This window comes from Salmo salar, chromosome 28 (genome assembly GCF_965601325.2).
Source record: "Salmo salar chromosome 28, fSalSal1, whole genome shotgun sequence".
Classification (NCBI taxonomy): Eukaryota; Metazoa; Chordata; class Actinopteri; order Salmoniformes; family Salmonidae; genus Salmo; species Salmo salar.
The window spans coordinates 22,603,437-22,630,898 of NC_138318.1; the positions used below are offsets into that span (position 1 = coordinate 22,603,437).

The 27,462-nt window shown below is 41.0% G+C and overlaps 1 protein-coding gene across 2 annotated transcripts in view; it reads left to right on the forward strand.

Annotated features, from left to right (window-relative positions):
- The window catches only part of rgs17 (regulator of G protein signaling 17), a 49,286-nt gene extending 31,207 nt beyond the window's left edge, over nucleotides 1-18,079 (forward strand). For both annotated transcript variants that reach the window (XM_014179913.3, XM_014179914.3), the window contains exons 4-6: nucleotides 5,685-5,756; nucleotides 8,181-8,412; nucleotides 8,736-18,079. In XM_014179913.3, the coding sequence (XP_014035388.1) occupies nucleotides 5,685-5,756; nucleotides 8,181-8,412; nucleotides 8,736-8,924 (493 nt within the window). In that variant the 3' untranslated portion in view covers nucleotides 8,925-18,079. The remainder of the gene's footprint in view (nucleotides 1-5,684; nucleotides 5,757-8,180; nucleotides 8,413-8,735) is intronic.
- Nucleotides 18,080-27,462: the final 9,383 nt, after the last annotated feature.

The window sequence follows — 27,462 nt, forward strand, 5'->3', positions numbered from 1 at the left end:
TTACTAATCCTACCCAGTAACTAGAATATGCATATACTTATTATATATGGATAGAAAACACTCTAAAGTTTCCAAAACTGTTTGAATGGTGTCTGTGAGTATAACAGAACTCATTTGGCAGGCAAAACCCTGAGACATTTTCTGACAGGAAGTGGATACCTGATGTGTTGTATTGACTTTAAACCTATCCCATTGAAAAACACAGGGGTTTAGGAATATTTTGGCACTTCCTATTGCTTCCACTAGATGTCACCAGCCTTTACAAAGTGTTTTGAGTCTTCTGGAGGGAGATCTGACCGAACAAGAGCCATGGAACGATGATGTCCCATTAGACACCTGGCGCGCGAGTTCATGTTGGGTACCCTCGTTCCAATACGTTATAAAAGAGTATGCATTCGTCCACCTTGAATATTATTCATGTTCTGGTTAAAAAAGGCCCTAATGATTTATGCTATACAACGTTTGACATGTTTGAACGAACGGAAATATATTTTTTCCCCTCGTTCATGACGAGAAGTCCGGCTGGCTTACATCATGTGCTAACGAGACGGAGATTTTTGGACATAAATGATGAGCTTTTTTGAACAAAACTACATTCGTTATGGACCTGTGATACCTGGAAGTGACATCTGATGAAGAGAATCAAAGGTAATGGATTATTTACATAGTATTTTCGATTTTAGTCTGTATCGCAACGCGTATTTTTCTGGGCGCAGTGCTCAGATTATTGCAAAGTGTGATTTCCCAGTAAGGTTATTTTTAAATCTGGCAAGTTGATTGCGTTCAAGAGATGTAAATCTATAATTCTTTAAATGACAATATAATATTTTACCAATGTTTTCTAATTTTAATTATTTAATTTGTCACGCTGACTTGACTGCCGGTTATTGGAGGGAAACGATTTCCTCAACATCAATGCCATAGTAAAACGCTGTTTTTGGATATAAATATGAACTTGATAGAACTAAAAATGCATGCATTGTCTAACATAATGTCCTAGGAGTGTCATCTGATGGAGATTGTAAAAGGTTAGTGCATCATTTTAGCTGGTTTTATGGTTTTGGTGACCCTGTCTTTGACTTGACAAAACATTACACACAACTCTTGTAAATGTACTGTCCTAACATACTCTAAATTTATGCTTTCGCCGTAAAACCTTTTTGAAATCGTAAAACGTGGTTAGATTAAGGAGATGTTTATCTTTCAAATGGTGTAAAATAGTTGTATTTTTGAAAAATTTGAATTTTGACATTTATTTGGATTCAAATTTGCCGCTCTTGAAATGCACCTGCTGTTGATGGAGTGCACCACGGGTGGCACGCTAGCGTCCCACCTAGCCCCAAGAGGTTAACACCCGTCAGTAAACGTTGGCAAAAAAGCGTAAATTGTTGCCAGCATCACAGTTGCAGTCGCCAAAGCTCTGCATAACAGACTGTCCAGGTCTGTTAGGGCGAGTAAAATTGTCAGAGTGAGCTGTTCTCTCATTTGTGTTTGGATGTAGCTAGCCAACGTTAGCGAGTTAGCTTGGGTGCTTGGCTGCTGCTGTTAGGACAGAACGCTCAGATCAACCTTAAAGAGATGGGTGGTGCCAAAGCTTATGAGGGTGTGAATGATGCTGAATGGGTGTAGACAAAGAAGAGCTCTGCAGTATGTGTACCAAAACATTCTAAGGCCATTTTCTCAAAAGTGAGGTTACGAGTTTATCAACTTTCGAAGCAGAATTACTTTCCCATTGTTCCTCAACTATAGTGTATGATGTACCATTTTCTAGCTCTGAGTCTCTACTTTTATCCAATGTAAAAAATTACAATTTCAAATTTTGCTACATAAGACAGAATCAAGCCGGTCGGTCATATTTTCTAGTCTGCATAGAGAAAATATGTGAATTTTCCCATTAGAGGTGTTATTCATTTATTTTTGCTTTACTTTTTAGCAGATAAAATGCTGTGCGTGATGACGTAGTGCACATACAAGCACATTTGTTTTAGTTTTCAAGTACTGAATAATAAAACAAGTTTGTGTTTCCATTGCAATTTCAACTCTACGGATGGTTTTCTCACAACAACTGTTGCCATAAATAGCATACTTGCCCAATTTGGTTTTGCCTCATGCTCTATTGACAACAGTTCGCTGATGAAGTGGACAGGGTAGATTATATGAGATATGGATAAAATGTTTTCATTGGCAGCCATGCACCGATCATCATGTGACCATCATCATCCAAATGAAAGTTACAAGCTTGGCACACCTGTATTTGGGGAGTTTCTCCCATTCTTCTCTGCAGATCCTCTCAAGCTCTGTCAGGTTGGATGGGGAGCGTCGCTGCACAGCTATTTTCAGGTCTCTCCAAAGATGTTCGATCGGGTTCAAGTCCGGGCTCTGGCTCAAAGACATTTGAAGACTTCCCCCGAAGCCACTCCTGCGTTGTCTTGGCTGTGTGCTTAGGTCCTGAGTGCTCTAGAGCAGGTGTTCATCAAGGATCTCTCTGTACTTTGCTCCGTTCATCTTTCCCTTGATCCTGACTAGTCTGCCAGTCCCTGCGGCTGAAAAACATCCCCACAGCATGATGCTGCCACCTCATGCTTGACCGTTGGGATGGTGCCAGGTTTCCTCCAGATGTGATGCTTGGCATTCAGGCCAAAGAGTTCAATCTTGGTTTCTTCAGACCAGAGAATCTTGTTTCTCATGGTTTGAGAGTCCTTTAGGTGCCTTTTGGGGAAACTCCAAGCGGGCTGTCATGTACCCTTTACTGAGGAGTGGCTTCCATCTGGCCACTCTACCATAAAGGCCTGATTGTTTGAGTGCTGCAGAGATGGTTGTATTTCTGGAAGGTTCTCCCATGTCTACAGAGGAACTGTGGAGCTCTGTCATATTGACCATTGGGTTCTTAGTCACATCCCTGACCAAGGCACTTCTCCACCGATTGCTCAGTTTGCCCGGGTGGCCAGCTCTAGGAAGAGTCTTGGTGGTTCCAAACTTCTTCCATTTAAGAATGATGGAGGACACTGTTCTTGGGGACCTTCAATGCTGCAGACATTTTTTGGTTTTCTTCCCCAGATCTGTGCCATGACACAATCCAGTCTCTGAGCTCTACGGACAATTCCTTCGACCTCATGACTTGGTTTTTTTCTCTGACATGCACTATCAACTGTGGGACCTTACATAGACAAAGGGAAGGGGTCTGAATACTTTCTGAATGCACTGTACAGGGGAAAGCTAAATCTGAGTTGGTATGAAACCAACTGAGTGCTGTGATGGCTAAATGAGGCTAAACACTGAAATGTTTAGATTTTTAGGCTACATTAGTATTGACTGTCTGATGATTGACAACCATTATCGATGGTGATGACATTGTGATGTGACAAATGGTGGTTTAGCCTATTTGAACTTAACTGGCGCTGTGCAGTAAAGAACACACAAATTACATTGAGAGTGATTTGCCTATTCCTTTTTGCTTTAGCCTATTTCAATATATATATACAGAACGCAAGAGAGGAATGTAGGCTAGACAGAGTGGAGAATTCCACCAAAGCAGTCCAGTCAGAAAATATTGTTTCGCTCTCTCTCTCTCTCTCTCTCTCTCTCTCTCTCCTCTCTCTCGGATGCGTGGGCCTTACAGCCTAAACCTATTCATTTTTTCTATATAATGGACACCCCATAGTTCACTCAAATTACAAAATTACATATTGGTTTCATTACCCTGTAAGCAGTCTTTGGACAAAGTAGAGCTGGGCAATATGGACAAAAATCCATATAACGATAACAAATTATGATAAAACATTTTGGGGGGGAGGTGCTTGAGCTGGGCGTTATGAACAAAAAGTAATAGTGCGATAAATGTAACTTTTTTTTGCTTGATAAAACAAATAGAACGCTACATATTTAGTTTTTTTGAACAGTTACTTTACATTGGCTGCAGGGCTCTAGACACATTTTTCTAGTGCCAAGTTAGACAATTAAAATGGTCGCCTATGATTCAGAAAGTAAACTGTTTCATCTAACATATCCAGGAAATGCATTATTGATATTTTGATGGGATCCAGAATGATCAGATTTATTTTTTGATCCTCAGAGAATTTTCTGACATCTTTGTGCAAATTGGCCTTAAGGCTATATTATTGTTATTAGGAAGTGGGATCTCAAAACACTTAGCTAGATTGCTAACTCTGATATTGTTGCTATTAAGCCATGTGGGCTGATTGATTAATCACTTAGCTAGATTGCTAACTCTGATATTGTTGCTATAAAGCAATGTGGGCTGATTTGATTAATCACTCAGTAAATCTAGGCTAATGTCCTAAAAAAGAATCCCGTGCTAGGCCTAGGCTACTGGATGTAGGCCTATTCACCGCAAATGGCGCGCTCCGGCTCAACTCCTCAGGTGCATCAAAACCATACTACACAGATTACTCTGGTTGTAAATTGGTGCCATGAACTCAATATTAAGAGGTAAGAAATACATTATATATACTCCCAGAAAGCTGTGACTCTCCTCTCTAACTAGAACAACAGTAGTTGCTTTGAAAACTGTATTTTTCCCCAATAGCATTTTGAGCAACGGTCATATGCTTGTGCTTCTCAGAATGCAGCTCTCTCTCCTATGTGCGCACAGTGGGGAAAGGGAGTAAGAGTAAGCAGCTGACAGCGAAACAGGGACAGGCAAATACTTTCATAGCAGGAATCAACATAATGCTTATATTACTGTTGACCAAAGAATTGTTTTAGAAAAATCTACAGGATTTGTGTAGCAAAATCACCTAAAATGACTGACAAGCAAAATGCTTCGATAAGAGGAAGGCAGTGTCGGTGTCTAGTTTTTGGTTTATCGTCCCAGCTCTAGGACAAGGTATGACAGCAACCCATGCTTTGGTTTAGTTTCCGTGGCACTGTTTCCACATGCTAACGTTTTAGCATTTGCGGCACAAATCCCATTCAAGTCATGGGACCGATATTAGCATTTTTGCACATCACGTTCAAATCATCTATATTGGACTTTGTTGAGCTTCACAATCAATTTGAGATGATTTGGACATGATTGTGTATGTAGGTGTTTAGTGTGAAAGTAATGATCGTATGACACAGGCTGAACCAATAGGCCTATACTAGGCTACATCCAAGCGCAATTCAGTCAAATCTGCATAGCAGTATTTACACAGTGGCATATAAACGTGCCGTTTCTCCAATACATCCCTACTTGAAATTTTACACAGAATTAACACATTCCGTTTGCATGGCAGTTGAAATTTCTTGATAACCTCTTTCCAATACATTTGTAATGTATTTAGGAACAGAACATGCACCTCAAACTAGCTTTTCAGGTGTTTGTGAAAGGACAGACAGCTGGAATGTATTGTTAATGTGTTACAATTCAATTTGTGTCACAATATAATTTGTTATTGTGTATCCAACATGTGTTGAACATGTACATTTCCGGTATAGCGATGTTGTAAAGGTTTTGTGTACTGTAAATAGCAGAGAGTCTCACTCCACTCACAGGTTTAATTTTAATGACTAGTTTTCACTGGTTTTCAGAAGAATACATACCTGTTCTCAGGCAGTAGTTCAACAGAGAGACTACATGAACATCCAACCTTGAGACTGCCATATGAATAAGTATGTTTGAATATGGAATATGTTTGAAAACAATAGTAATGTTTGATCTCCCTCTGCTTCTCCTTTTCCAGGAATGAGGACCGCATGGAGCGCTCCGAACGGGCATGCACTAAAATGGATAGTATTGAAGCCACGGAGGAGCAGTGAGTTGCCAGCTATGCCTTTTTCCATAGGTTGTCTCTGAGAAAATACCAAACCGTTTTGATATCATGTCACATTTTGGTAATTTAGCAGATGCTCTTATCCAGAGCAACTTACAGTAGATAAGACAACCACATATGACAGTCATAGTAAAACGTTCCTCAACAAAGCAGCTATTAGCAAAATCAGTCTAAGTAAGAAAAGACAAGTGCAAGAAAGGGAAGTACAACAGTGAGGTGTTATTTTTGTTTTCATGTTGTCAGATAAGCTGATGACCTTTGGTCACATCTGTTCATCCCTGTCTTTGAAGGCATTATACAGTACATAGACATTATACATTAGGACTGTCTACCTCAAGAAAGGATGCCAGAAAATGTAATTATTGCATGCAAGAAATTAGCCAGAATGCATGCCAGAAATTTTGCAGTCTAATTATTCTGCCTGTTTCGTTTTACTGCTTTGGCCCATTCATTTTCTCTCTTTACATTGCTGCTGTGTCAATATCTATTCCTGTGTGTTGCTCACTCATTTGCTGTATTAGCCAATTAGAGCATGAGTTTTATTTTCTCTCCACCTCTCACAATTTCAGTTATTTGACTGAAATGTCTCTTAACTGAGGACACACAAGGACATCATTTTCATCCACCCCAAAGGAGCAGGTCCATTATAGAGTATAGGGCTCAGCTCTACGGTATATTGTGTGCTTATTATTTGCGTGATATGTAAAATTGTCAGATTTCAGCATTCAGCTGCATTTACACGATGTAGCCTGTTTGGCTGCCCAAACAATTGTTCTCACATGGCTGTGGCTCACAATACTGTTCTCACATGGCTGTGGCCATGACACCAGGTTCAACCTGAGGCTCTACCTTGGAACACTCATTCTTCATGTTGTTGTAATAAGTGAGAGGGATTTTTCTCCTTATCACCTAGACCTAATTGTAATAATGGTAACACTTTAGCATGTGACATGCTTAGCAGGTTTTGTCGATTGAGACATGAAAATAGCAGGAAGGCCCGCACACTGAATGCTCCTAATTACCACCTTTTAATTTCAATCGGTCCCTGTAGCCATGACTCTTAGGCCTCAGACACACCAATAGCGTTTGCTGGCCGAGATTACTTAGCACCTGTGACCGTAATTTGCGAACCGAGTGACAACCGATTTTACATGTAGAATCAAGTGAAAAATGTTGGCAGTCAGACGTTTACAGTGGGTGGTCCCTAAACACAGCGCGCTGAACGATCGGCAGATGAACGCTAGATCCACATTCGGTGCGATGTGTGCGAGCCTTTAGGTCAAAAAGGCTCTTAGGGAGATGCTCTGGTTCAAAGTGTTGTCATTGAATGTGGTGATTAGGATCATACCAAAGTGTTCCACTAGTATATGCACAAGTCAGCCAAATGGAATGGTTGGTTGGTTACAGTGGCTCACCAAGGTATGGATTGCAGTCTCTTCATGTCTGCTTAGACTGCTTCGAGGTAAGCGGTCTACATTATAATGTGGGTCAACTATCGCTTTTAAAATAAGGCTTGAATAAAATAGTTTTCCCATAAGGGCCACACCCCTGGTCTATGTTTCCCAAGTGCTAGCTGTTTGAAAATGTTCATGCTAAAACAATGACTTTCTCCAAATCACTCTACCTGGCTATAAATCTTCAGGTGGTTGAGGCTGACTACTTGCAGAAATGTGTCATCATATAACAGTAATTGGGTAAGATCTTTGTTGTTGAGTCCCCCTACCATATCTGCCTATAGTAGCTTGTGCACAATACTGAAATGACATCTCTCTAAAATGACAAAACAGGATGTTTGAGGTATGGGGTATTTCAATATAGCCTATTCTCGTTTTTATGACATATAATCAACACTGTCCTTGACCTAGTAGCTATATGAATGCCTACAAAAATGCATAGCCTCATTTAATTTATTTTCAAAGACACAAGTAGGTAAATCAGATTTCAAATAAGTAATTACACTGGCAAAATTGTGAAGAAGTTAAATGATAAAATAAGTATGGGGAATAACAGTAGTGTTCTGACAAGCACATGAATTACCTGCGGACTCTTTTCCCTTTCTTCTTGTGCCATCTTCAACCAAATGTGTGCCTGTCAAGTTACCAGGTTGTTACCAGGTTGTTACCACCTAGCTAATATGGTAGCATGACTGAACAAGGTTGTTGGTTATCAAAATAATTATTAGGCTAGTTAGCGCCCCAGCGTCTAATGTTTATCATTAGCCCAGTACCTACGTTTTTCAAGGATGTGTGTATGACATATGACCGCTACTATTTCTATTGCTAATTGAAACAGCCTGTGGAAACGATGTTATTGCATCTCTGGAGAAAAAATAATGAATCTGTTTGTCTTGTGCGTATTGTGAGAGTCCAGACTGCTAACACTGGGTTCCTGGTATCCTGTGTTTAGGCAACCCACTCTAGACGAGGTGGTTGCCTGGGCCCGTAGCTTCGAGCTGGTGATGCGCTCCTCAGAAGGCAGGGAGATTTTCCGAGAATTTCTGCGCTCTGAGTACAGTGAAGAGAACCTGTTGTTCTGGCTGGCCTGTGAGGAGCTGAAGAAAGAGACGGACCTGACTGCGATCGATGAGAAAGCCAGGATCATCTACGAGGACTACGTCTCCATTCTATCGCCGAAAGAGGTAGGAGGCATCACGTTGGAAGCAGGAGTTTGACTGGCACCTAGTATCACTTGGCTGATATTTACTTTGCTTTCAGGACTATTCCATTGGTTCCATTTTGGAAAATTAAAGCACATACAGCTGAAGTATTTGACTATGTTTGGAATACATGTATTTGACCCAGGTCTGATTCCAAGACATATTGAAACCCCAATCTCAAAGTGGTTGAAGAGGAGGAGGTGGGAGGTGACCTTATCTCCATTGATAACATGACCTCCCTCCATTTCCGCTGTGGCTCTGTGTGATAGTAATGTCACTGTTCTCTCCCCCTCCTCTGCCTTCAGGTGAGCCTGGATTCGCGGGTGAGGGAAGGCATCAACCTGAGCCTGACGGAGCCCAGCAACGTGATGTACGAGGAGGCCCAGCTGCAGATCTACACTCTGATGCACAGAGACTCCTACCCCCGTTTCCTCAACTCCTCCGTTTACAGGAACCTTCTGGACAGCAAGAGAAGCTCCTGCCTAGACACCTAAAGTAACCCCCACCCCCCCAAAAAACAAGAAGACAATAAGGTGCCAAAACTGGGTTTGATATTTTCCTTTTTTGAAAAAGAAACAAGAAAATAATGAATAGTTTAAGCAATTTCAAGTGTCTGCTCGCAGGCAGCCCTGAGGTTTAGTTCCTGGTTTAACTGCAGATAAGAGCTCCTCGGGCTACTATGACAAAGAGAAACAAAAGGAAGGACAGACCCATTGTTCCTGTACTGTACTTTTGAGAGTTCTCCTCCTTTCGCTCCCTCTTTCTCTCTCTATCTTGCTCTGTATTTTTCTCTCTCAAATTCTGTCCCATGCCTCAGCCATTTTTACAGTCCAAAAACAATGTATTTTTTACGATGGCTGTAGAGCTTGACGGTGGTGAGCAGGAAAATCAGACTTTGCATGTAACAAGGTAATGGAATTCGCTCTACAGTAGCTTGGTATTTTAGCAGTGGACTGCAAAGGTTCTTGAATATGAAATGTAATTTCTTCTGTTCTAGGGATATACCCTGTCAAGCTCTTGATGTGTTATGTGAAGGGAATATTGATATTTGCCAATTAGCTTGCAGTCGTTGATTTTGAGAAGGTTGAAAGTTTTACAGCAGTGTTAATATCCAAGCACTTGCCTTCTTTACAACTCTAAAACTGGGAGAAGGGCTAGAATTGTGGTTGGGCAGCTAAATGTCTTATGAACATTACTTTCCACGGGAAATCACAATGCCTTTATGTGAAAAAGGCAGCACAAGAGCTGCTTGTTATGGCAACAACCACAGTTTAGTAAACACAGAGTCCTTTCTATCCTTCCCACACCATCTCACCCTGAGAGAAGCACAGGTTATGTCAGAGGTTGGAATCCTTGTTGGAGAAAAAAGAAATCAAACATTCAATTCAGTCGTTTCATACAATAAATCATGAACACTTTACAGCTCTCGAGAATGAAAGAGAACCATTTACTTTTTAGTTTTTCTACTGCCTATAATATAAATAGTAGTAATCACGATGCCTTGGTTTGGAAGGTCAATTATAAGGTAGTGGTATGTCTAATGCATCACCATGAGGTCTAAGAGTGGTATGCATTGCTGACACATGGAATAATGAAGTAGGCCTATATGGCCTCTGATTTTAAAGCTGTAGCTAGTCCTAGACTGAAGGGGGTCAGTACCAGCTAAGGAACAGCCCAGTCGAGGGCAGAAGAGGCCAGGTGGAGTCAGACGTATTTATATATAGGTTGTTTGGAGGTTTGCAGTCCTATTCACCAGATGTGCGTCTGTCTTTAAGACTGGTTAGTGAGGCTCCAGTAAGGTGCTTGGGTACCGGTGAGCCCCATGCCTTTAACAGTCGGTGAGCCCCATGCCTTTAACAGTCGGTGAGCCCCATGCCTTTAACAGTCTCTGCTTTACAGAGTTGGACAGGGGAGGTGAATAGAGATTTTGGAGACGGGTCGGTATTTTCTTTCCTAAAATTGCCAGCACGCATTAATGTGTGTACCTGCCATCCAGATACATACGTATCGAAACATTTTAAAGAGTTAACGTCCCATGAACATATAGGCCTAAAATATATGTTCAATGATTTTTTGTTGTTGTTGCAAGTGTGACATTTAAACATGGAGAAATGATTGCAGGCCTTTGTCACCTGTTGATGTGTAGAGGTCAGTGCATGAGTAAAGTATATTGTGAGAGGGAGAGTTGTGTGTATTATCACCACTGGTGGGTAATGATATTCAAGTGTCATTGAAGCAGTGCCACTCTTCTGTTTGAACATACTACCTGAAGTTCATGTGCCAAGGCCAGTTATTAAGGGTTTTAATAAAGCCCACATACTGTAGGTTATTGAAGTGCAATTGGATCAGATGTAGAGTCTTTCCGTTTGTATTCATTCACAAAAATGAACATATAGCATAGCCTAATGATATCAGCCGTTTTGAGCATCCAACAATATTCTAACGTTCCCTATATTTCGTTCACATTCAGCCACCTTTATAGATAGTTTCATTCGCAATAGTGTTTGCATACTCTTTTTTTAAGGAAGAGTGATACAGTATGCATGCACCACAGTGGTTAGGTAGAGGATACCTTTTTATGTAGCTCTATTAATGACAACTCGCATTGAAATAATAAAAAAATAAATGACTTGCTCATTTTAGATATTATTTCAGCTGTAACTTCTGAATCAACCAGACAGGGAAATGATGGTTCAATCAAACCAAGTTTACATTCATGCGGTTAGCAATCATCCTGGAAACGCAAGAGAAGCCAATAGCAAAAAAAATGTAGGTAGGAAAATGGTTGTGAATGATTCACAATTAGCATTTTACACTGGGTGAAGAGTAGTATTGCAGGTTTGTACGACGTGTCCTCTGGTGTCTCGGAGTAATTGATTATTTTCACTCCGTGGAAAGAAATGGTTGTTCATTTTACTGACATTTCAACAAGGATTTAGCAATTAATGACATGAGGTGGTATCACAGGCATAGTGTCATGGTCAAATGTTGACTTTCAATTCAGAATGAATGGCTTTGAAAGGTGGCAGAGGTTTGTTGGCAGAATAAGATTTTTATCTAGAGTGTCAGAATTGATGTGATTAGAGAAGCATTGGCCTTATCTACTGTGTTCTCCTTTAACTTTCATTAGGGATTTCACTACCTCTCATATTGGTTAATTTATTTCACATCTAGTTGTCAATGTACACTTTGTTTTTAGATCTACTTGAAGCCTAACACTGTAAACAAAATGTGCACAGAAAATATATGTATTAAGCGTTAAAGGACGATTAGCCTAGTTAACTTTTTTGTTTGTTTAATTGTGTTCAACTGGAAAAAGATTTTTAGATATATAAATAATTCAGGAAATACACTGTTTAAAGGGCTAATCTCATTTTGCCTATGCAAATATGTTACTGTTGAAATATGGGAAAGGATAGGTTAAGTTTGATGGAACATGGTTTACATTGCCCTTTGCTGATATTCATATCTTATTCAGCAAAAGTGTATCGTTAGTTTTGTTTCTATATAAATATATAACAAGTAATATACAGAGAAAATAGTATATGCCTTCATGATGAAAAAAAAAACAACACTTGATAAATACAAATAAATGTGTGTTGTCCGACCTGTGGCTGTGTTATGAGATGACAGTTCACTGCAAAATACACCTGATGACTGATCGACTAGTCCGAGACGCCCTCATCCAGAGAGGCTTTATTATCCATTCACAGTGTTTTCTTTCAGGCCAATGAGCATCTCTTTATCCAAGGAGCTATTCTATGTCATTATTGCTGTACGTAACCCATATTGTCATTTGCAATCCTACCATTTCGAATTTCAAAACATTTCTACTGTACAATCAAGGGACAGTCTCGTTTCTTGTTGTTTCCAAGGGTGCTTCGTAGTCACATTCACAAAGGTTGAAGGGCTATTTTAGTCACTTAAACAAAGATGTTAAATCCACAAGAACAGAAACATCTACCTCTTGGTTGCTTTCCCAATCCTCCAAACCTGTAGGCTACTTCGGTACTTGGCCTTTTTTTGTCAGACCACCAGAATGTAATAAGACTGAAATAGCTGTACAAGAGCCAGGATGTCGTGGTAAAATTCTGTAGATATAAGGGTGCAGTTTTTCTTCGACTGCACACAACACATTAATAACACAATAACTCATGAATAAAAATACATTGAGCTAATAACTAATATTACTACTGACTGGCTGAATTAACATTTTCAATAAGTACGTTCGCTAATAAGACAACTGAAATGTGATGTCAATGTTCCCTTTTAAGATTTAATGTGGTACTACATTATTATGTCCAAGTGGGGTATAATGATCACTAGACCCATAAGTATTTTTCTGTATGTCTAATCATACCCCTTGAGCTGTCTGTGTCTTCCTGACTGGTGGCTCTTTTTAAAATAAAATAAATATGCTTCTCTGCTAAAATCTGGGTAAAAGATTGAAAGGAATGAGAATCTTAATCAGTACATTTAGTTATTGCTTGCTTTTCTAAAGTCTACCAACTTTGCCAGCAGGCATGCCAGCTAAGATAGATAGACAAGCTAGCTACTATAACTTGATTGATAGACTGAAATGGCTTCTTGGTAGCTAGTTATGAGGTTGGGAGATAGCTTTCCAAGCTGGCCCAGATTGGAAACCTAACTTCATAAAATTGCTAGGTGGCTCGTAGTATTACAGAGAAAATAATATATATATATATACTACCGTTCAAAAGTTTGGGGTCACTTAGAAATGTTCTTGATTTTGAAAGAAAAGCTATTTTTTTTGTCCATTAAAATAACATCAAATTGATCAGAAATACAGTGTAGACATTGTAAATGACTATTGTAGCTGGAAACGGCTGATTTTTAAAAATATTTTTATGGAATATCTACATAGGAGTACAGAGGCCCATTATCAGCAACCATCACTCCTGTGTCCCAATGGCATGTTGTGTTAGCTAATCCAAGTTGATCATTTGAAAACCCTTTTGCAATTATGTTACCACAGCTGAAAACTGTTGTTCTGATTAAAGAAGCAATAAAACTGGTCTTCTTTAGGCTAGTTGAGTATCTGGAGCGTCAGCATTTGTGGGTCCGATTACAGGCTCAAATTGGCCAGAAACAAAGAACTTTCTCCCGAAACTCGTCTATTCTTGTTCTGAGAAATGAAGGCTATTCCATGCGAGAATTTGCCAAGAAACTGAAGATCTCGAACAACGATGGGTACTACTCCCTTCACAGAACAGCGCAAACTGTCTCTAACCAGAATAGAAAGAGTAGTGGGAGGCCCCGGTGCACAACTGAGCATGAGGACAAGTACATTAGAGTGTCTAGTTTGAGAAACAGACGCCTCACAAGTCCTCAACTGGCAGCGTCATTAAATAGTACCCGCAAAACACCAGTCTCAACGTCAACAGCGAAGAGGCAACTCCGGGATGTTGGCCTTCTAGGCAGAGTTGTAAAGAAAAAGCCATATCTCATACTGGCTAATGAAAAGAAAAGATTAAGATGGGCAAAAGAACACAGACACTGGACAGAGGAACTCTGTCTAGAAGGCCAGCATCCCGGAGTGTGCTTTTCTTTCAAAAACAAGGACATTTGTAAGTGACCCCAAACTTTTGAATGGTAGTGTATATATATTTTTTTTACAAAACAAATCTGAGGGGCCACGTGCCCCTTTGCCCCTTATGGGCATGCCGCCTCTGGTCCGATGTACATTTTTTTGTCCACTGGGTTAGCTTTATGTTCAGATACTGAGAGAGCTTGGGTACTTGCTTTCAAAGGGTCATGCCTATAAACACCTGTCTTATTCGTTTGTTCAATTGTTTATTTTTTTCTCTATGCGCTAAACATGTTTTAATTATTCTCTTTCCTCTAACTCCATTAGAAACCATTTGTAATGTCCACGAAGGGACATTAGTGGTGACTCACTGTCACCCTGCCACACAAACATTGATTGAAATAATGCTATAATAATAAATATTATGAGTGAACTTGTCTTGCTGGGTTTTGTCTAATAGTATACATTACACATATTTTTTGTAATATAAATTGTAGAATGATTTTGGGAATTGGCAATACCGGATAGTTTTCTGTCACAGGTACCTTTTTATATGCGTCCACCTGTTTTGTCTGTTGACCACACCGATTTTGTCCTCTGTTAAGTGTCATCCATACCTTACTCCCATCTCATCTCTCAACTGATTTCCAATGTCCAGTCATCTACAAAGATACAGAACATTGATGAGGCTTTTCAGGAATTACCAAAGAAAGAAGGCTATTTTCAACCACAAAATATTATTGGTTAATATTACCACCACAGGTGTCCGTCAGTGATTCAGGCCATGATTTCAAGAGTACTAACTGCTAGATTAGTTCCTCGGATATTGTACTATTCTGATTATTCACTGTCTGCTTAAAACTGAGCACCGTTTGTTTAACATGATTCTGTAGGCCTAAATCTTGTTCCCGGTTACAAATGGCTATATACAGTCCTTTGGCTCCCATCCAAACTATTATTTTGCGGCAGGGAATGTTTAACCAGTCTTGAAGCTCTGTCTAAATGTTGATAATCCCTACTTCTGATATGGTTTTGGAAACCTTTTTGAACTTTACTTTCATATCATCAAGTATTTTTTATTATTATTATTATTATTTTTTTTTACAAATACCAAAGATACACTTACTGTACACTGTTTTAACACAGTTGCAGCTAACAGTATATTTCAGTTAAACAATTCTGGCTTCCTTCTTCCGTTATAAAAGGTTTTCGGAATGCTGGGTAGCTAATTAGAACAGGTCATCGCCTCTCATGTAAACAATCCATAGAATTTCTGTAACATGGGAACATGGCAGTGTGGGATTCATGTTAAAAATGGGTATAGTAAATTTACCTTATTTTTTAACATTTAGACAGAGCGTTGGAACTGGTTACCTATTCACCACAAGCTAAATAATAATTTGGATTGGTTCCCAATGGCTGAATGATAACACTTTGTGACTGGGAGCAAGCCTCAATCATGAGATTAGATGCAGGTATGATATGGGCTGTTGGGAGGCAACATGTCTGTAAACTGGAAGTGGCAGGTTTTCTCCATCATTTAATGTTCCCCATAAAGTTTTTGCCCTTTTGTCCTTGCTCTTCAACATAATGCATATGTCCCTTACCTCACTTTATGGATCTGGCTGTGACCAGACACAGTAACCGGCATAGATATAGAACGTTGCTGTATTGTTTATGTAAACCGGTCTCACTCCAGATAGCAAAAGAGTAGGAAGGAGAATCCTCAAACACACATTTTACCTCGATCAGAGGCATTCATGACAATTGTGTCTTGCTTTGGGATGATAGGGATCACTTTGTACAGGTATTTCTCGAATTTATTTTCAACGTACACAACTGGTGAGGCAATCAGAGCATGTTTATTGATTTAGAATGCCAGACCCTTCTTTTCGCAATGCTTTTGAAGATACCATCAATGATCTGGAATTAAAATAACTCTTTTAAAGGTCACTCAAGTAATTGAAAGTTCTATTTTATATTCAGCATGCTTTTGCTAAATAAAATAATAATTCAGTTATTTACCATAAACAATACTGTATGAGTATGTATTAAAGTATTGCATTATGCAGACAGTAAAGTTAGAACTCTTTTGAGAGATTATTTTACTTCTAGTATGTTTCACTAATATTGACAATATAAATATCTAAGTCTTTTTTTAGTATATTCTCGTCAATTGCCTGAATGACTTTAATCCTATTCATATGAATGAGATTAGATTATTGTAGTGTTACGAAACCAGCTAGCTGGTCTACTGATATTGCTACACTCGCTAAGTCTAGGGGTCCTAGGCCTAGCTAAATGGTCTGTAACCTGATTTAATGTGTTTGTTAACCTGAGAAGTCAGAGTATGTGGACCGTGTTGTATGCACTTGCCCCAGGAGACAGCACATTTTTTTGGGGTCCAGGGATGGCTCTGTTTTGACTCTCTGGTCAGCCAGCCCAAGCAGTATATTGTGTGTTCAGTTTATGTTGATGAAAATAAATACATACAAAAAGGAAACTGCAAAAAGGCATGTCCAAAACGAAAGAGATGACACAAAACACTGTCCGGCCGAGAATCTCATGTCCACTTCTCTCTGTCGATCCCTGATTTCCCCCACCTGTTTATCAAGGCTTGGCACAGCATATGGCCCGATTGCTGCTGCCACCTGGGGATGGGGAGTGGAAATGGTAGTGTGCTGTTTATCTATGTGCTAACAAAAAACTACCCCCCATATCATAACAGTAGGTCACTTCAGATGATTTTACAGTATGCAGTTGCATGACTCAATAACTTTTATCTAAAGGCCATTTAACACGTGTTTGGGAACTCAAGGGCATCAAGAGGGATTGTTGTACGACAATGTAATGAAAGCAAACATTTGAGATATGTAATGTAAATATTTAGGTGCTTCATATATTCAAGAAAGACACCCTTTACTGACCCCTAAGTTTGACATTATCTGTGCTATTGTAGCTGCCCTGTTTCACAGTGACACATTTCTTCTTTAAAAGGGGCACAGCCTACTGTAATTGGAGAGGTTGTGTTTAGGAAGTCATGGATTGGTGAGCATTGAGATGTTCTACGCGTCAAGTATCTTGTCAGTCACTATTTTCCTTTCTCAGCATGACAGTATTAATATGACAAAATCACACCAGGCTATTGGTTTAAATAAGCACTGGCTTTCCTGATTCTAGGTGGTTGTTATAGGCTGTCATTCTACCTGATATAATTTGGTCATGTAAATCTCATTTTATCTACGGAGTGCATCGTGAAGTTGCCAAACGTTCTCCTGTTGCTTATATTTGCTTTCTCTGCTAGAATGTGCCAAAACATTTACCGAAGGCTGAAATGGTCCTCTCAGTCCATTTCTAGACATTTGGGAAAAAATATCTGTTGGATTTTGATGGTGTTGTTTCTTTGCGGTCTGTTTGTAACAAACACAGAATAGCCTGTCATAAACCCACCCTCTTCACTTCACTGTCGTAGGCCCATGTGAAAAATAATGAAAACATATTTCACTTTTCCTCCTCAAAATTCATTTTCACACATAACCTTGACATTAGTCAACTCATTTGTCATTTCAGATAAAACATACAAGAACGTTTATATAATTAACAAGTACTGAACAATTATTGGGGCTTTGTTTGAATCTTTGTCAAGCAGGTCAACATTTTGTAATATTTCAGAGAACCTTTGCTCCCACCCGAAACAGAATTGGAAAAATAGATTTTTAAAAGACTATGTGGTGTATATATCCGGTAATGATGAAATTGTAACGTTTTTGTTGAATAATGCCATTCACATTTGCTGTTTTATTGTTTTATTTATTTTAACTGGTCTATATTTAATTTGTTTTATAACTCAGAAGACAGTGTTTATTAATGTTTAATTTATTTTTTAACATATGGAACATCTTTGTTAGAAATTGTCAAATTGTGGTAAGCATATGATGTAAAGTTCAGTTTTTTTCTTTGTTTACAAAACAACACCTTGCAAAAGAAAAAAATGCCAATCTTGTAACTGCCCTTGAATATCTGTGTCATTTAAATAGTGCTGCTAGAGAAATAAATACATTCTAAATGTAACATCTTACAATAAACACTTTTTAGACTTTTTCCCATATGTGATGTTCTTTTGAACTAAGTTTTCCTCCCATTATGTATCACTTACTAGGACTGAGCACTAATATACTGTACATTGTATACTGTATGTGTTACATCCTAGTTTAATAATTAACAAAACTGAGTAAAGGTAACAAGTACTATACAGTAGGCATATTCTACAATTACTAAATATGTGTACAGTATGTCTGCTTTCCAGCCCCCTCTTCCCCTGGAAATGACAGAGAGGGCGTCCCCCTCTACAAAGGCCCCGTACCTCCCAAAATGCAGTGACTCTTCTGCATGTTCACATGTGGCCAACAAGTTCATTTTCATGGATTTGAGAGATACTTTTGTATATATAGTGTATATGGACATCCCTTTAAATTAGTGGATTCGGCTATTTCAGCCACACACGTTGCTGACCGGTGTATTAAGTTGAGCACACAGCCATACAACTTCCATAGACAAACATTGGCAGTAGAATGGTCTTACTGAAGAGCTCAGTGACTTTCAACGTGGCACCGTCATAGGATGCCACCTTTCCAACAAGTCAGTTTGTCAAATTTCTGCCCTGAAAGAGCTGTCCCAGTCAACTGTACGTGCTGTTATTGTGAAATGGAAACGTCTAGGAGCAACAGCGACTTAGCCGTGAAATGGTAGGCCACACAAGCTGACAGAACGGGACCGCCGAGTGCTAAAGCGCGTAAAAATCGTCTGTCCTCGGTTGCAACACTCACTACCGAGTTCCAAACTGCCTCTGGAAGCGACATCAGCACAATAACTTTGTCGGGAGCTTCATGAAATGGGTTTCCATGGCTGAGCAGCCACGCACAAGCCTAAGATCACCATTTATTTTTATTGGTCGCATACACATTTAAGAGATGTTTTTACGGGTGTAGCGAAATGCTTGTGTTCCTACCTCCAACAGTGCAGTAGTATCTAACAATACACACATCTAAAAGTAAAAGAATGGAACATATAAACATTATGACCAGCAATGTCGCAGTGGCATTGACTAGAATACAGTATGTAAACATTAGTGACTAGTGTTTCATTATTAAAGTGACCAGTGATTCCATGTCTATGTACATAGGGCAGCAGGGTTGAGTAACTGGGGGGTAGCCGGCTAGTGACAGTGGCTAAGTGTTTTTCAGTCTCTTGGTCCCAGCTTTAATGCAGCTGTACTGACCTCACCTTCTGGATGATAGTGGGGTGAACAGGCTGTGGCTCGGGTGGTTGATGTCCTTGATGATCTTTTTGGCCTTCCTGTGATATCAGGTGCTGTAGGTGTCCTGGAGGGGAGGCAGTGTTCCCCCAGTGATGCGTTGGGCAGACCGCACCACCTTCTGCAGAGCCCTGCGGTTGCGGGCGGAGCAGTTGCAGTACCAGGCGATGATACAGCACAGGATGCTCTCAATTATTCATCTGTAGAAGTTTGTGAGGGTCTTAGGGGCCAATACGAATTTCTTCAGCTTCCTGAGGTTGAAGAGGCGTTGTCGCGCCTTCTTCACCACACTGTCTGTGTGTGTGGACCATTTCAGATTGTCAGTGATGTGTACACTGAGGAACTTGAAGCTTTTCACCTTCTCCACTGCGGTCCCGTCGACGTGGATGGGGGCGTGCTCCCTCTGCTGTCTCCTGAAGTCCATGATCAGCTCCTTTGTTTTGTTGAGGGGAAAGGTTATCTTCCTGGCACCATTCCGCCAAGCGTCGGCTGGAGTGGTGTAAGCTTGCCGGCAGTGGAAATGCGTTCTCTGGAGTGTTGAATCACGCTTCACCATCTGGCAGTGCGATGGACAAATCTGGGTTTGACGGATACCAGGAGAACGCTACCTGCCTGAATGCATACTGTCAACTGTAACGTTTGGTGGAGGAGGAATAATGGTCTGTGGCTCTTTTCATGGTTCAGGCTAGGCCACTTAGTTCCAGTGAAGGGAAATCTTAACGCTACAGCATACTTTGTGGCAACAGTTTAGGGAAGGCCCTTTCCTCGTCCAGCATGACAATGCCCCTGTGCACAAAGCGAGGTCCAGAAATGGTTTGTTGAGATCGATGTGGAAGAACGACTGGCCTGCACAGAGTCCTGACCTCAACTCCATCGAACATCTTTGGGATGAATTGGAACGGCGACTGCGAGCCAGGCCTAATCGCCAATCATCAGTGCCCGACCTCACTAATGCTTTTGTGGCTGAATGGAAGCAATTCCCCATCTCTATGTTCCAACATCTAGTGGAAAGCCTTCGCAGAAGAGTAGAGGCTGTTATAGCAGCAAAAGGGGGACCAACTCCACATTAATGCCCGTGACTTTGGAATGAGATTTTGGACGAGCAGGTGTCCACATACTTTTGGTCATGTAGTGTATATGACATATAAAAAAAATGCTATTTAACTGTGGCCTGGAGTAGTCCAATGGTCTAAGTCACTGCCTTTGTGTACGCTGCAAGTATGGATTCAAATCCGACCCACTGCTCTAGCACTATCTATCATGTTGTCTCTGTTCAATAATCACAAAAACTACGAAACGAGTGGTGCGGAGCCGGCCCTTGCCACCAAGCGACCGCTTAGGGCTCAGCGGCTGCTAGGGGGCCCCTGACCCAAATTTTGTTTGATTTGTTATACATTTTTTAGGAACTCAGTCGGGGTCTCAACTTACTGTTGAGAGAAAGAACAGTAGAATACACAAATTTAAAATCGCACACAGAATAAGTTATAAGGATCATTTAGTTGCTAATGGCAGCTTGTAGTACCCTGGTCGGCCTTTAACTTGAGTTGCTCAATGAGAGGGGGCAGCATTGAGCGAGCAATGTCAGAGTGGCATAGACAAAAATACAGTAGAATAGAATCTATACATATGAGATGGGTAAAGCAAAAATATGCAAACATTATTGGCCAGTGATTTCAAGTCTATGTATATAGAGCAGCAGTCTCGAAGCTGCAGGATTATGTAACTGGGTGGAAGCCGCCTACTGATGGCTGTTTAACAGTCTGATGGCCTTGAGATAGAAGCTGTTTCTCCATTGGAGCACTGTGATTAGTTGCCCAAAATTCTGGGGTGGGGCTTAGTGAAATGTCAATTCAAGAACGATCCAACTAGCTAAAATACGAGTATTGTCTGCATCAGATTTTCTTACACCCTTGTCCTTCCCTTGATGGCATCCCAATCTCTTCTGCCCAATGGAAGATGGCTTCCAGTCTGTCGGAAAGTAAAAAACAAATACAACATATCAGACAATAGGCTGTGGGCAGAGCTCATCCCTCCCTCTCACCTGTTAGAGCAGTAGGCATTGCTTCTTTTCAACCTTGGTGGTCTGTGGACAGACACTCTTATCCAGAGCAACTTACAGTAGTGAGTGCATACATTTTCATACTGGTCCCCCATGGGAATTGAACCCATAACCCTGGTGTTGCAAGCACCATGCTCTACCAACTGAGCTACAAGGGACAACCTTGGTAGGATGTGGGCAGAGCACACTACTCCTCTCCCTTCCTCTCTCCCGCCATCTCTCTCCCTCCCTCTTCCGCTCTCCCTCCAATTTCTCTCCCTCTCTCCCTCTTCCCCCCCCCTTTCTCGTGCGCCCTCCCTCTATCTCTCTCACAAGTTAGAGCAGTAGACATCCCTTCTTTTCAACCTTAGTAGGCTGTAGGTGGTGCACATTCCTCCTCTCCCTCTCCCTTCCTCTTTTCCTCCTCCCTGTAATTGCTGTCATCTGAGTAAATGATGTGGTTAGTTATTGATCTCCCCTTCAAGTAGATTTAGCCTACTTGGATTTACAATTTTTCGCTCTCCTTCAGCCCGGTGTAGCAAATGCCTCCTTTCCGGCTTCCACCGGCCTGTACTGGAAACTACATTACTGAGGATAATAGACGATATTGACACTCCTATTTGCCATATCTTCAATTTAAGCCTACTAGAAAGTGTGTGCCCTCAGGCCTGGAGAGAAGCAAAAGTCATTCCCCTACCTAAGATTAGTAAAGCCCCCTTTACTGGCTCAAATAGCCAACCAATCAGCCTGTTACCAACCCTTAGTAAACTTCTGGAAAAGTTGTATTTGACCAGATACAATGCTATTTCACAGTAAACAAATTGACAACAGACTTTCAGCACGCTTATAAGGAAGGACACTCAACAAGCACAGCACTTACACAAATGACTGATGATTGGCTGAGAGAAATGTATGATTAAAAGATTGCGGGGGCTGTTTTATTAGACTTAAGTGCAGCTTTTGACATTATCGATCATAGTCTGCTGCTGGAAAAACGTATGTGTTATGGCTTTACACCCCCTGCTATATTGTGGATAAAGAGTTACCTATATAACAGAACACAGAGGGTGTTCTTTAATGGAAGCCTATCCAACATAATCCAGGTAGAATAAGGAATTCCCCAGGGCAACTGTCTAGGCCCCTTACTTGTTTCAATCTTTACTTTGAGTAAAGCCAGTGTGTCTATGTATGCGGATGACTCAACACTATACAGTGAGGGAAAAAAGTATTTCATCCCCTGCTGATTTTGTACGTTTGCCCACCGACAAAGAAATGATCAGTCTATAATTTTAATGGTAGGGTTATTTGAACAGTGAGAGACAGAATAACAACAAAAAAATCCAGAAAAACGCATGTCAAAAATGTTATAAATTGCAATTCCAATGTCTTGAAAAACGTTATGAACACAGCTACCTCCTCACGTGAATGTGCGTAATTGTGGCCTGTCATTCTCTCGGTGATCAGACTCCAGGAGGTCTTGTTCGCTCTCTGTTGACTGCAAAAGCCTGAAACACGTTCTGAAGACTGTTGACATCTAGTGGAAGCCTTAGGAAGTGCAAATTGAACCCACTTCCTGGTTGGATTTTAGGATTACTTAATCCTATCCCAGGTATTCCTTAAAGAGGTGGGGTTTCAGGTGTCTCCGGAAGGTGGGGATTGACTCCGCTGTCCTGGCGTCGTGAGGGAGCTTGTTCCGCCATTGGGGTGCCAGAGCAGCGAACAGTTTTGACTGGGCTGAGCAGGAACTGTGCTTCAGCAGAGGTAGGGAGGCGAGCAGGCCAGAGGTGGATGAACGCAGTGGTTAAAGTGACTAGGCATAAAAAAATAAGAGAGTAGCAGCAGTGTAAAAAAAAGGGGGGGGGGGGCACCACCAAGTCTAGGTCCAAGAGGCTTCTAAACAGCTCTACCCCCAGCTGTAGAACCTTTTGAGGATCTGAGGACCCATGACAAATATTTTCAGTCTCCTGAGGGGGAATAGGTTTTGTTGTGCCGTCTTCACGACTGTCTTGGTGTGCTTATACCATTAGTTAGTTTGTTGGTGATGTGCTCTCAACCTGCTCCACTACAGCCCCGTCGATGAGAATGGGGGTGTGCTCGGCCCTCCTTTTCCTGTAGTCCACAAACATCTCCTTTGTCTTGATCATGTTGAGGGAGAGGTTGTTGTCCTTGCACCACAAGGCCAGGTTTCTGACCTCCTCCCTATAGGCTGTGTCGTTGTTGTCGGTGATCAGGCCTACCACTGTTGTGTCATCGGCAAACTTGGTGTTGGAGTTGTGCCTGGCCGTGCAGTCATGAGTGAACAGGGAGTACAGGAGGGGACTGAGCACGCACCCCTGAGGAGCCCCCGTGTTGAGGATCAGCGTGGCGGATGTGTTGTTACCTACCCTTACCACCTGGGGGCGGCCCGTCAGGAAGTCCAGGATCCAGTTGCAGAGGGAGGTGTTTGGTCCCAGGTGGAAAGGGTAGGTAGGAACTGCAGCTATTTTGTACAGTTCCAGGATAATATTTACTGGCCAAATGTACAATTTGGAAACTGTCAGCTTATGGTGAACTGAACACAGCTATGCAGACCACCTCAAGATAAAAACGTAATATTCAATATCGGTAAGTTAGATTAAATACAGTTGAAGTCGGAAGTTTACATACACTTAGGTTGGAGTCATTAAAACGTGTTTTTCAACCACTCCACGAATTTCTTGTTAACAAACTACAGTTTTGGCAAGTCGGTTAGGACATTTACTTTGTGCATGACACAAGTAATTTTTCCAACAATTGTTTACAGACAGATTATTTCACTTATAATTCACTGTATCACAATTCCAGTGAGTCAGAAGTTTACATACACCAAGTTGACTGTGCCTTTAAACGGCTTGGAATTCCAGACAATGATGTCATGGCTTTAGAAGCTTCTGATAGGCTAATTGACATCATTTGAGTCAATTGGAGGTGTACCTATGGATGTATTTCAAGGCCTACCTTCAAACGCAGTGCCTCTTTGCTTGACATCATGGGAAAATCTAAAGAAATCATCCAAGACCTCAGAAAATATAATTGTAGACATCCACAAGTCTAGTTCATCCTTGGGAGCAATTTCCAAACACCTGAAGGTACCATGTTCATCTGTACAAACAATAGTATGCAAGTATAAACACCATGGGACCACACAGCCGTCATACTGCTCAGGAAGGAGACGCATTCTGTCTCCTAGAGATGAATGTACTTTGGTTCGAAAAGTGCAAATCAATCCCAGAACAACAGCAAAGGACCTTGTGAAGATGCTGGAGGAAACAGGTACAAAAGTATCTACATCCACAGTAAAACGAGTCCTATATCGACATAGCCTGAAAGGCCGCTCAGCAAGGAAGAAGCCACTGCTCCAAAACCGCCATTAAAAAAGCCAGACTATGGTTTGCAACTGCACATGGGGACAAAGATTGTACTTTTTGGAGAAATGTCCTCCGGTCTGATGAAACAAAAATAGAACGTTTGGCCATAATGACCATCGTTATGTTTGGAGGAAAAAGGGGGAGGCTTGCAAGCCGAAGGACACCATCCCAACTGTGACGCACGGGGATGGCAGCATCATGTTGTGGGGGTGTTTTGCTGCAGGAGGGACTGGTGCACTTCACAAAATAGATGGCATCATGAGGTAGGAAGATTATGTGGATATATTGAAGCAACATCTCAAGACATCAGTCAGGAAGTTAAAGCTTGGTCGCAAATGGGTCTTCCAAATGGACAATGACCCCAATCATTCTTCCAAAGTTGTGGCAAAATGGCTTAAGGACAACAAAGTCAAGGTATTGGAGTGGCCATCACAAAGCTCTGACCTCAATCCCATAGAACATTTGTGGGCAGAACTGAAAAAGCGTGTGCGAGCAAGGAGGCCTACAAACCTGACTCAGTTACACCAGCTCTGTCAGGAGGAATGGGCCAAAATTCACCCAACTTATTGTGGGAAGCTTGTGGAAGGCTACCCGAAACGTTGACCCAAGTTAAACAATTTATAGGCAATGCTACCAAATACTAATTGAGTGTATGTAAACTTCTGACCCACTGGGAATGTGATGAAGGAAATAAAAGCTGAAATAAATCTCTACTATTATTCTGACATTTCACATTCTTAAAATAAAGTGGTGATCCTAACTGACCTAAGACGGGGAATTTTAACTAGGATTAAATGTCAGGAATTGTGAAAAAAACTGAGTTTAAATGTAAGGTGGCTAAGGTGTATGTAATCTTCCGACTTCAACTGTATTAGCACTTCACAATCTGGTGGGTAATAACCTTCAATCTGGATAACAACACAAAACAAATCATAATACTAGAGAAATGTATTGACAAATATTACGAAAACAAGCAACACCCAAACATGACGGAGAGTAAGACAAGGGAACCATTTTTCAAAACAAAAACGTGACTCTTCTACAGACACGGACGATTTAATCCACCACCGGGAATGGTAAAGGTCGAAACTGATCTGTTAAAATCAATAAATGACAAACTGGGTATACTTGAACTAGTCAGTAAGGATATAAAAGAGTTGAAGGCCTCGAGATGAGTGATGAAAACACTGCGACATTGGAGAAAGATACAAACAAGCTAAAAGGGACAGTCAACAAGATTGAAACAGAAGTTAATGAACTTAAAAAGGAGAACATCGTTCTGAGGGAAGCCTTACTTGACATACAGACTAGATCCATGAAAGAGAATCTGGTACTTCCAGGTATCCAAGAGAAAGAAGGAAAAGTTCCTGAAAGTGTAGTTAGAGAGTTCCTCCTTACAGCGCTTCAGATCCCACACGACGCTATCGACAAAATCCAACTCGAACGTGTACACCGCTTCAGACAAAGAGGGCAGAGGTATGAACCCCCAATCATTGCCAAATTTGCTCTCTTTAAAGATCAAATAATGGTTAAAAGCCTGGGTAAAACACTTGCTGGCACGAAAATAGGCATGAATGACCAGTTCCTGAAGGGAATTTCAGAACGGCGCAAAGTTCTGTATCCAATTTTCAAGGAAAATAGATTGTAAGGTAAACGCGTAGCTCTCGTAGTCGATAAACTGTATATTGATAACCAATTGTTCAAAGACTACTCCATGGCTATTCTAAAAATTACAAAGTTCTCATAGAGGAGGCAAATAATTAAACACACAATTCTAGCCCTGTTATGGATTGTAATAATACAAAACATATATATATATATATATATATATATTAGCTTTTCTATCTAACTTCAAATATAACTAATTGGAACACAAAAGCACTAATTCAACATGGAGATAAAAACACAGCAGACAGAAGGCACTGTATGTGGGTATGTGTGGATGGATGGTGTGGAGTGTCTTTTTTGGTGTTTGGGAAAGTGTGGCGTTAAGTGAGTGAGAAAGGAAATGGTTGCATATCCCAGAACCAATGTATATCTGTGAGCATGGGTTGTGAGATAGCTTTCAATTTTGTGCAGATGAGGGATAGACATTTTATAATGAATTATACATTTTATTGATTTATTGTCCTATCATGATGGAACAGCATTTTAAAATAAATTATACATCTTATTTATTTATTTATTTATGGTCCTATATTGATGGAACGATTCACAACCCTATATCCTAGCCACCCAACTGAACGACCCAGATACTAAGGAGAAATCCCTATCTGTTTTATGGGCCTGCTGTAAGCGGCCTGTATGCAGCCAAATGCGAGAAACCTTCTAGAGCAGCACCGCCCCCTCAAGATTCTGAGCCTGCCTGGCAGGGTTGGTCCTGCAAAGCCAGAGCCCCCTGATGGGAGAGCATAATATACAAGGAAATTCTCAAAGCTGCTAATGAGAACCTTGACGACCTTGTACTTAGCCGGTGGGGATTCCGGTGGGGTGCCCCCACCCAGGCAGTGGCAGTGCTGGCAACACTAGCTGCAGTAACACATGGGGAGGGGGTCACACTCGGACATTCAGAGAGGGGCATATTATTGTGGCCATGTGGAACAAAATCAAAGGTCTGACTGCACGGAGATACTTGAAAATATGGTCACTACGGGGGACCATGTGGGGTGTTTCAGGGGAAGGGGGTATATCTGACCTCCATCACCTAGGACGTGACAATTGTTCATCAAATTTCCCCATTTCTGAC